A 10,824-nucleotide genomic window follows, 5' to 3' on the forward strand; every position below is an offset into this window, starting at 1 on the left:
TTCTGCCAAACATTTGGACACCTTCTTCTTTTAATTCCTTCTGAGTTTGCATTTCTTATTTTTCTTATATTACAGTTAAGTATGTACACATTCCGTTTAGTAGAGCACTAAATGAACTTAATGTTACGCATAATACATGCGACTATTTTGTTTTACGTCTATTTCAACAGTGTTGTTCATTTTCTTTTAATGTACGTACACATTCCGTTTAGTAGAGCACTAAATGAACCTAATGTTACGCATAATACATGCAACTATTTTGTTTTACGTCTATTTCAACAGTGTTGTTCATTTTCTTTTAATGTACGTACACATTCCGTTTAGTAGAGCACTAAATGAACCTAATGTTACGCATAATACATGCGACTATTTTGTTTTACGTCTATTTCAACAGTGTTATTCATTTTCTTTTAATGTACGTACACATTCCGTTTAGTAGAGCACTAAATGAACCTAATGTTACGCATAATACATGCGACTATTTTGTTTTACATCTATTTCAACAGTGTTGTTCATTTTCTTTAGTTCTTCACTTGTTATTTTAGGCTGGTCACTGCCTCCGCTGTTTGTTGTGCTTCCAGAGTCGCTAAACAAAATAAAATAAATGTAGTCACACAATTGTTTCCATTAATGTACACATTGTGTATTATTTTTATTCAACTTTACTTCTTGAATGAACCAAGTAATGACATGACTAGCAGTGCAAGTACATACCTGAACCTGAGATCACTGTATAAAATATCTCTAGCTCTGAAAGCAGCGTGATGTGCGTAATAGGCTGGACTTGGAATGGACGTACTCCGTGTACAGCGGGCATATGTATAACACATTTGATTGGTAAATTCTTCGAGCTGATTTTGTGTGAAATCATTATCATCCCACAACACGTAATAATGAGCTGGACGACTTGTTCCCTGTCATTCAGAGAGAAATGTTGTATTTTTTACTTGTCAGTGAAAATAAGTCGACCAATGAAGAAATTTGTCTATTAATAACTACCAAATATACAGGCAGTAATCATTGTCCAATTGGATCATAATGATTATAATCATAATTATCAATCAATAACTTCATTATCATTTACCTGTATTCCAGCATGGCTGCAAAGGAAAAAGTCCCAATTGACAGGGTGTGTAATATCCCTATCGACAATGGTTCCTGCCGGTACATTGCGACCACGTCCATTCTGTAGAATTTATATTTAAGTTTTTATTTCAATTGGTGGCCTTTTTGTGTAGAATTGTGTAATTTACAAAATAGCTTGAAATTAAAGTGTGTTTACCTCATCTCTCCTGTCTACACAAAACAGGCGAGTGTGATGGCGTTTCTGCACGGTCAAAAATGTGATTCCTGGTTTGTATTCTGAATGCAATGATGAACAAGCCCTGCGAATCGCCATTAGCTCACTGTCCAAAACCTTGTTTGAAAAAAAAATATAAGATCAAAAGAAAACAAAGTTTGGAAAATTAACATAAATTGGTCACCTGAGAATTGACCCAATACCTACTTGCTGAAACTGCCCTTCACTAACACCATCTCTGTACATGATTATTTTCTTTGGTTGAACTCCTGTGCACTTTTTAAAATTAATGAGTAATTCTGTCACCATTTTGTCTAAATCTTCAATAATTTCTTGTCTATGTGCTTGAACTTTGACCTTAGCATCATACTTGAATGTATGTTTGTCCTTACTACCAACCACCTATAAATAATACACCAAGTGTTAGGGTTAGGGCATCAAGTGTTTTATTTTCACTGAATATACAAATAAAAACTTTAAACAATTTTAGATAACATTATTTGACCAATACAGTAGTCTGTTTTTGTTGCAAATTTAATCAAAACGAACAATTCTTACGGCAGCTATTGACGGTCTGTGAAAATCTCCAGGAGACGGGTGTGTGACGTCAGCACCAAGGACTAAGGCTGGTTCTCTCATAACAGAAGACCTTAAAGTATTTAATTCAATATTAAGCTCTGTCTACACTATCAAACTTTATGTGACAACAAAATGTGATGTGCCCATATATAGACATGATGACATACCACAATATTTGGGCATATCGTTACCATATTTGCTTTTAACTATTATTACAGATTGACTGTATCTGGCACAAATCAAATGAAAACTCACAAAAATGAGCGACAATCTATAATCGATTGAATTTTATAGTATTTGGTAAATCTGTGGTAAAAATGTTGGGTTAAAAAAAATTCATGAGGCAAAACTCTCCCTTAGCAAAAATGGTCCACAGGCCTGTCAAGAGTGTCAGCCCAGAAAACACACAATTGTAATTTGATTATATTAACTGCCCAGCAAATACAACCCAAGGGTACTATTAGGTCATTTACAACAAGGTCACCTGGACAGCTCATGAAAATTCTACATGCATGGTTTTCAGCAAATTCTGTAGTGAAGTGTCTGTCACACTCCAGCTGGCCTCTCATGTGTGTCAAGATAAATAATCAGAACTCGTAAATTGTTTAAAACAGACCAAGATTTATTACCCGGAGTTTTTCAAAAACCCGGGTGAAATGGACTGATTCTGCTAAGTGAGAGAAATGCCTAATGTGTAATTTTGGACGCCTGTCTAATAATGGAACTTTATAAATGACACTCTGAATAGTAGTATTGTACTCAAATGTATGGATTTATCAAAGAAAAGTAATACATTACATTTGATTGATGACATTATTAATGCCTCCAAGTTTAGCATTGATTTTTAAACAGATGTTCTCCATTGTGCGAGGGCTTGCTTTCTTGGCATTTTTCAACTGTATATTTTGTGTTGCTATACCAACTTGAGCATCACCAGCATTTTTTATGTCACCTAGAAAAATATAATAAACAATCGCCTTTAATTAATCAATTGCAATGTAGTTTTTACAGCCAATAGTAATTTTGATACCATGTTTTGTACTACTAATATACGAATTAAAGTGAAAACTTATTGAGAAAAACAAAGCTTACAAACAAAATAGAAAGTTAAAATTATTAAAATTGTAGGTGTTTGTACCTAACAACCCAACCCAATTTCCACAACCGTACTGCAGGGCTATCTACATACTGAACATGACAACCAGAAATAACAACTTACCATAAATATCGTTACCTTTACCAGGTAACACAATAAATATAAGCTGAAGACCTTGATGTTCTTGACAGTAGAACTGAAACATTTTTACAAAATCCACATTATGTGGACTTTCATACTGAACAAAACTGGCGCTTGCCATTGGCATTCCTATCTTAGCTGATGTACCTGTCAACACATCATGCATGTTACTGCAAAAATACAATAAATAACACAATTAATATCTATATTAGTAAATTATACATACAAACATACAGGGGTAAAATATATCTCAAATAAGCAACTTTATGTCTATTGTTATGACTGTATATACAGCTTTGCTGATTTTTAAACCATATATCTTTTTATCTATTTTGTACTCATTTTCAAATTAGCTTGTTAAAAATTGCCAATCATTGAATAATTGTGCCTATTAAACTCACTTTAAATCGTCATAACGGCAAAAGCGTTCATTTTCAAAGCATAGGATGCCCCAAATCTTCACACTTACAGCATTATGGAATTTCCTTCCCTGTAAATTCCAACTGCCTTCCCTGGGTTTTATTTCCTAAGTATAACAATAAATGTTTGAATGGACCATTTTGTAGTTTTATTTAAGTTATTCACTTCCGTAGAAATAATAATAATGGTTTTACAATATAAAAAAAAAAAACTTTTAAATTTAACATTTAATTTAACTACCTGTAATTTTGTTAAAAATCCAATTTTTCCTATTCATCCCGATAAGCACTTTAATAACTATTATGTGACATTAAAATGTATACTAAGATAGAAAACTTACAGCTTGTTTGTACTTGATGTCTGGTGGCGCAAGTACTCGTCCAGGGATTTTTAACAGATTTGGATCGATTGAAATTCCAAATGATTTCAGATAAGGATCACCAGAGTGGTTTGCTTCTTTGATCTTGAAAAAAAAATCATATCATACCATATATGGCCATATCAGAAATGTATATAATGGCAGGCATTTAAGATATCCATATACGTGAAACACAAATAAGCCAGGTAAGATGAATACAAAATACAGTACGGCAAAATCAAATTGTACATTCAATGAAAATGAAGTCTTACCCAGTTTTGAATCTCTCTTAGTCTGTCTGGTGCTGGAATTGCAGTTTTCTGCAAGAATGAAAGAATATTGCTATTTATTATGTCATGGTCTGCGGATTTGATGAATATTGAATTCACTATGTAGAGCCTGTGTGCCAATCAATGATAATATTACTATATCTTGGACAGCAGGATATAGAGTATGTTATACATACCTTTATCATATCTGATGTCTGCATTGGGGTCAATTTTCTTCTACATGGTTGATTTGCAACGACATGGCACATCTAAAAACAAAATGCTCAAAACCTTATAAATAAGTTCATTTTAAATTATATTTGTTCATATTTTTGTACAGTGTCTTCCAGGCCTTAATTTAAAATATTTATTATTTGAATATTCATCGGCAGAATGACCAATAAAGTTAAGACTGCTTATTTAGTTACACAAAACAATTACTGTATGTAATACGTTCCTGAATTTCTGTTATTACCTCAATTGGAATGTACGTCTTTTTATCTGGCTGCCCAACATGCAAACATGGAAGTCTTGGATACCTAGTAAAAAAACATAAAAATTCATTCAAAAACAGTTTTAACAATGTATTTTAAGTTTAAAAATAATATAATTTTGAAATGTGTAAATCACTCACCTAAGGCGAATTCCATATTTGTCAAAAAAGTATTTGGCAACAACACACTCTGAAGTTCTTCCTTTATCATCTGTCAGTGGAAAGCTGAGAAATATAAAATAAAACTCATCACAATATCATATTCATTGGTATTTATTCATAAAACAAAAAGAAGGCAAAATTACAAATTATTGATTTAAAAGTCTAATCAAATATGGAGCAGAACTTCTGCAGATATGGCATTTGGTATGGCATTGAGTTTCAACAAACATGTGTCTATACCTAGTATTATAAGGAGAATGGTTGTAAGATGTCTATGCCTAGTATTATAAGGAGAATGGTTGTAAGATGTCTATGCCTAGTATTATAAGGAGAATGGTTGTAAGATGTCTATGCCTAGTATTATAAGGAGAATGGTTGTAAGATGTCTATGCCTAGTATTATAAGGAGAATGGTTGTAAGATGTCTATGCCTAGTATTATAAGGAGAATGGTTGTAAGATGTCTATGCCTAGTATTATAAGGAGAATGGTTGTAAGATGTCTATGCCTAGTATTATAAGGAGAATGGTTGTAAGATAAAAAAGCATTTAATGAGATGAAAGGGCATCAACAACCAGACTGTTACCAGTAACAAAAACATAGTATACAGGTTTGCTTACGTCAATTTTTGAGCCTCCTTTGCTGTGACCCCAATGACCCTGAACTTGCGTTTGTATGATGGCTCTCGTCGTACTTCAATCTGTAATCCTTTAAGGAAAAAACATATCTTTAGTCTCATGATATGCCAACCCTCAAGATATAGTGCCATTACATTTTTCTAGTAAGTATGCCAACCCTCAAGATATAGTGATACTACATTTTTCACATTGAACAATGAATAATTCTGTGTTGCCTAAAACATTATGTACTGCTGTGTTGCCTACCTTTGATGATCTTTTCAAACTGTTTTCTTTCAGCATCTCTCACAGGCATGCCAATAGAATCTCTTCTCATATTTAGAACCTCAACCATAAAATCTAAAACAGGACCAGGCTTGTAAAATGCAGTATTGGAAACTATGAAAAACAACAATAAGTTAACTTGATTTATAATGATCAAGGACAAATATTGTCTACAAGTACAGTAATCATAATCCTACAAATTCAAATGAAAAGATTCAAAAGCACTACTGTACTTATATTATCTATGGATATTACTAATTTATAAAAAAAAGTCATACCATCAATGTTAACACTCATTTTGTAATCTTTCCATGCTGCTGGTCTCATACTTTGAAAGAACCCCTTGTGCAGTTCTAAGCCTCCTCCGAGGTTAAAATCATCATTTTGTCGTGGTTCACAAAATAAAGAACGACCAACTGGTGTGAACCTATAAGAACAATATTGTATTATTGTACTTAAAGGGGGGTTCCGGGTTTAAAATGAATAGTAAAAAATGTAAAATATATTTGTTTGTCTCTTGAACGGTAAAAGTTTCAATTTATATAAGCGCCCAGTGAAGCAGAACGAAGGCTGTGAAATAAGGCCAGATTACAAGTGCAGCTACGGCGATATGACACTGTGTTACAGAATAGGAAATTCGTGAAATGGTCAATCTTCCGACGAGTCGTTATCAATAACCATATCAATTACTTTTGTAAAATTATACTTATCTGATGTAATTTTAGTCGGTCTTCCCATTTATAAAGTCAATGTTCTATGAAAATTCATCAAAACAGTGAAAAATTAGATATGTTTGCACTTTACGTTTGCCGATTTTCGCACTGACTTAGGGAAAGCCTTCAAAATCAATGAAGTGTAACGTATACATTCCTGCTGAGCGAGGAGAGCGAGACGACGATACACGTGCTCTACCTGCCCATGCCTGGCATCGTCACGTGATAAGCAGATACAGTATACAATACCAAACTGGTCGGGTCGAGTCTCCCCCTTCTATAATTACAACATGAACGATGTACAGTATTTGATTGAAGGTCGACTCGACCTACCGGAATGGTATAGATAATATAGTTCGAATGAGAGAGTTGGAATATTTGTAAACATAAGTATTGCTAATTTTAAGAACTGTAGCCTAGTAAAAGGCCTGGTAGTATCAATTCGCATAGGGTCTACTACACTAGCTAGCTCAATTTTTAACTGGGCCGGATCGGCTAGGTCTCCTTCCTACTACCTGGTCTACTTGCTTGATGCAGTAGTATCCGCTTTTTTGGAGAGTAAACTAGGCCTATTTTAGGCCTACTTAGACGATCGGGACACCATACAACATGCGGACGGCGATATTTACAGCCGATTTTGTAGAATGTTTTAGGTTTAGATTGTTTAGGAGTTTGGTTGATAGGATGGGTTTGGAATCCACTGAGTTTTGTTATTGATGGGCCAATCGTTTAGTAGTTAGTAGGCTAGCTAGGCCCATTGTATTATTGTACTTAAGTACACCTACCCACTAGAAGTAAGCTGGAATTGTTAATATTAATATGTCTGTACATAATAGCTCTAGAACCGTTATATAAACACAATGCAGGTTATCTTTACCTCATTGATGGATAGTAACGCATAATGACATCCATCGCCTGCAGGGCAACATACGGCGTAAAGTTCAACTTTCCACTCAGATACTGGTGCAGATCATGCAGATCGATTGTTGCCACTTTCTTTAATGTTACTTTGGCTTTTAATGTATTGCTGCCCTCATACTTTTTCTCCACATTTAAATCAACCTAAATAATTCATTAAAATAAAAAAAGTAGTGTTGTTTATCATGGTGCATTAAAAATGTAAAGCTTAAGTTGTTTGTGGTTGGGTAAAATTTAAGCTGGCACAAAACTACAGGGTCCCATATTTTTCTTATAGTTGTGACAGAGATTGCCTTCTATCAAATTAAACTATCCATAACAGGTTCCTGTAGTGATTATATCATTGATTTTGAGATTCTTCAAAATTGATCATGACAAAATAAAGTTTTTATAATATTTTACTCGTCCTTACACGATTTAAGTAGTCTTGGACAATCAGACGACAAAAGGCACAGAAACCAGCAAGTGAATTAATACTAATATAATAAGTTTCATTGTTTATCAACTCAAAATAGACTAGAAAATGTTCAACAAATATTCTAAACTGAAATTAACTTATAAGTTCACCAATGAACAACAGCACTACGGTGTTAATAACAAACAAAGAATTAACAGGAAAGAAAAGACTTACTTGTGCTCCAGTAAACCTGAGTTCTGCTGGACTATAGACACATTTACGACCATCAAAAACACACTTTCCTCCAGCAAAAATGTTTCTATTGGTATTTTGTATCTCTTCAAAGATATCTCTATGTAATTGAAAAAGCCATCATTTCAATCTTAAAAGATCAAATTAAAGAAACCGTCTATGGCCTGTAATGGTTAAACCAGAGAGGTATAAAACTCCATGGTTTAACAGTAAGACCTACAAGTGTCATATATCAACTAACCTAAGTTTTTTCTTAGGTAGTTTTTCTGGTTGAGTGCTCATGTCATATTGGAAAATGATGACATCCGTTGGAAACTTGACTCTAAAATGATTGCTGTACAGCTGTATGGGTCGTCCACTAGTGCCATAGCCACGCCTCTTCACTAGTTGCAAAACTAAACAAATACATTAATTGACAATTTTTTAATAACAAAATCTTTAAACTTTGCCATCTTGGCTAATAAAATTGTCACACTATTATTAGTGTTAACATCTTTCTATAAATAAAATTAACAAAAGATAGAAAAAAAGATATGAAGCAAAAATTTGGAGAACAATTTTGGCTAGGATGCATTTATTATTTGTTTGGTTCATTGGCCTTAACAAACCAAATTTGATGTGAATAACCAAGAAAAGTATGTACTACCTTGATCAGTCCTAGCAGGAGAGATCACCTTCTGACCACCACTGGTAACTGGTTTAGGTGTAGTAGGACCGGTCAAGCTAACTGAAGTCACTTTTTGACCACCACTGGTTACTGGTTTAGGTGTAGTAGGACCGGTCAAGCTAACTGAAGCCGTAACTGGTTTAGGTGATGTACCACTTAAGCTAACTGAGGCTAATTTCTGCTCCACTGTCTGATGACCCCAGGCCACTGGTAGAGGCCCACTGATTGAGGCTTCTTTGGGTCTTTCCACCTGCTCCTTAGGTCTTGCACCACTTGTATGTGCCAACCTGGTAGTTGATTCCTGAGTAATACCAGCGGTAGAAGACAGTTGGGGTTCTGGTAGAGAGGCACCACTCTTTGGTTGTTGAGAATCTTCCTTTCTTTCAGATGCCTCAACATTTTGTGGTTCAAGTTTTTGCTTGGATTTACCAACTGTTTGTTCTGCAGAACTTTGCCTTCCTCCTGAAAAATATAATAAATAAATCAAATATAAAAAGATATCTGCCACTGCAATAAAATCATATTGCAAAACAATTTATACTTCAATTGAGGAATTCGAAATTGCACACACAATCAAATAATTGAATTCCACAATAACATTTTAACAACCCACACTTCACTCATGGCTTGCTAGCCAATAATGGTAGGTATCATTCAACATGTTTCCACGTACAGGTAGTAGCTAGGTACACTACCAATGGAACCATGGAGATAACTAACTAATCTAGCTAGGCCTCGTCCTTCTAAGCCTACAATAGGCCTGTAACTTAACTGTATATACCACTTTTGCCGAGCGGCCTGCCTACTTCTACACACACATTTGGCCTAATTGTTTTGAGACTACTGTATATTATTATATATATAGGATAACGATTGAATCTACTTTAATAGAGACTACCTGAGCCTCTACCACGGCCGCGATCCTTCTTTTGTTTTGTCATCTTTGTTATTTTTAATTCAGTTTCTTGTACAGAAATCAAAGGTTTGTGAATCGCTCATCCACTCTCCTACTTCAGGATTTTCCATTTTTGCAAAAAATTATGGGTAGAGCAGAGCTAAAGACGATCCGACCAATCGGAAGCAATGACTAAAACTGGAAATTCCCCAACACATGACGAAATAATTATCGCAGCCATGATTGAATTTGTTGTAATTAATTTATTAGGTCAATTAAAAGATTTAAAACAAAATTACAATCGTCACAAAATTTCTTTACAAGCAATATTTCGATATTGGGATGAGGCAAAACTACATAAAAGTATTATATCTTACTAATGGAAGGTACTGTATTCATATAAAATACAAGGCCTACTACTAAATCCTGACCTAGTAGTACGTTCGTTTTGTAACTTTGAATTTCAACTTTTCATGTAATTATATACAGTATTATTCTTGAAATAATGTAGTTGAAAAAAAACTTCAACTTACCTCTGCCTCGAGCACGTCCTTTTCCCCTTTTCGGCATTTCTTTAGAGCAACTCTTCTAGCAATAAGCGTTTAGCATTTGAAGGTAGTACAGTCACAGTAGTGAAAATTGAGATCATAGATTTATTTCGCAATTCAATTTGGAAAAAATGACTAAATTTTGGAATTTCCCATTTTCAAAATAAATTTTCTTTAAATCAGGTTTTAACCAGCGATATATGTGATTAACTTTTCATATTTTGTCAGTTAATATCAATATAAAAAATCGTTATAATAAAACAATTAGGCAAAATTTTATTTTACTTTAGATACTTTATTTACCTCCGCCAAGGAGGTATATGTAATCGATCGCGTGTGTTTGTTTGTCTGTCTGTTTGTTTGTTAGCAGGATTACTTAAAAAGTAATTAGGCCTACAAGGTCTTTACCAAAATGAATGTACAGATAGATATGTGGTCAAGGACCATTCCATTAAATTTTGGGACCATTTCGGACCACGGTCCCAATTCTGGACCACTTTTTAGTATACTTTTTTTTTTTTCGAGAAAACTACTTGTCCAAAAAACTTCATTTTTGTACAAGAGGCAAGAGTTATAATTTCTGATTTGTAATTTTAAAACATAATTTTATTTAATGTGCACGTTTTTTGATGCGAGTAGTTAAAAAAAACTCGTTTGATTTTCGCGTTGCTGTTCTATTGTTAGTCAACTGAAAGCTATTGTTAATTGTTGAAAGG

General features: G+C 34.0%; 1 protein-coding gene across 3 annotated transcripts; it reads right to left on the reverse strand.

Moving 5' to 3' along the window:
- Positions 1-448: 448 nt before the first annotated feature.
- Positions 449-10,198, reverse strand: LOC140040423 (protein argonaute-2-like). Of its 3 annotated transcripts, none has more exons than XM_072086350.1 (22): positions 10,094-10,198; positions 8,645-9,127; positions 8,240-8,393; positions 7,981-8,098; positions 7,309-7,493; positions 5,997-6,145; positions 5,701-5,832; positions 5,437-5,524; positions 4,798-4,881; positions 4,639-4,702; positions 4,361-4,432; positions 4,167-4,214; positions 3,877-3,999; positions 3,518-3,642; positions 3,099-3,286; positions 2,678-2,831; positions 1,859-1,949; positions 1,508-1,702; positions 1,283-1,417; positions 1,085-1,186; positions 715-914; positions 449-586 (listed from the first exon to the last, which is right to left on the reverse strand). In XM_072086350.1, the coding sequence occupies exons 1-22, from the start codon at positions 10,128-10,130 to the stop codon at positions 460-462; spliced, it is 3,054 nt and encodes a 1,017-aa protein (XP_071942451.1). In that variant the 5' UTR covers positions 10,131-10,198; the 3' UTR covers positions 449-459. The 3 variants fall into 3 exon arrangements, with proteins under 3 accessions (XP_071942451.1, XP_071942446.1, XP_071942460.1); XM_072086345.1 differs by lacking the exon at positions 10,094-10,198 and adding an exon at positions 9,564-9,709; XM_072086359.1 differs by lacking the exons at positions 1,085-1,186; positions 10,094-10,198 and adding an exon at positions 9,564-9,710.
- Between the last annotated feature and the right edge of the window lie 626 nt (positions 10,199-10,824).

Source organism: Antedon mediterranea, chromosome 1 (assembly GCF_964355755.1).
Source record: "Antedon mediterranea chromosome 1, ecAntMedi1.1, whole genome shotgun sequence".
In the NCBI taxonomy this organism is placed as follows: domain Eukaryota; kingdom Metazoa; phylum Echinodermata; class Crinoidea; order Comatulida; family Antedonidae; genus Antedon; species Antedon mediterranea.

Coding starts and splice junctions, on each gene's coding strand:
- LOC140040423 (XM_072086345.1), bottom strand. CDS start 9,606: ATGACAAAACAAAAGAAGGATCGCGGCCGTGGTAGAGGCTCAG. Junction 4,882..5,436: donor AAGGAGGCTCAAAAATTGAC/GTAAGCAAACCT, acceptor TATATTTCTCAG/CTTTCCACTGACAGATGATA. Junction 4,000..4,166: donor TAAGAGAGATTCAAAACTGG/GTAAGACTTCAT, acceptor TTTTTTTTCAAG/ATCAAAGAAGCAAACCACTC.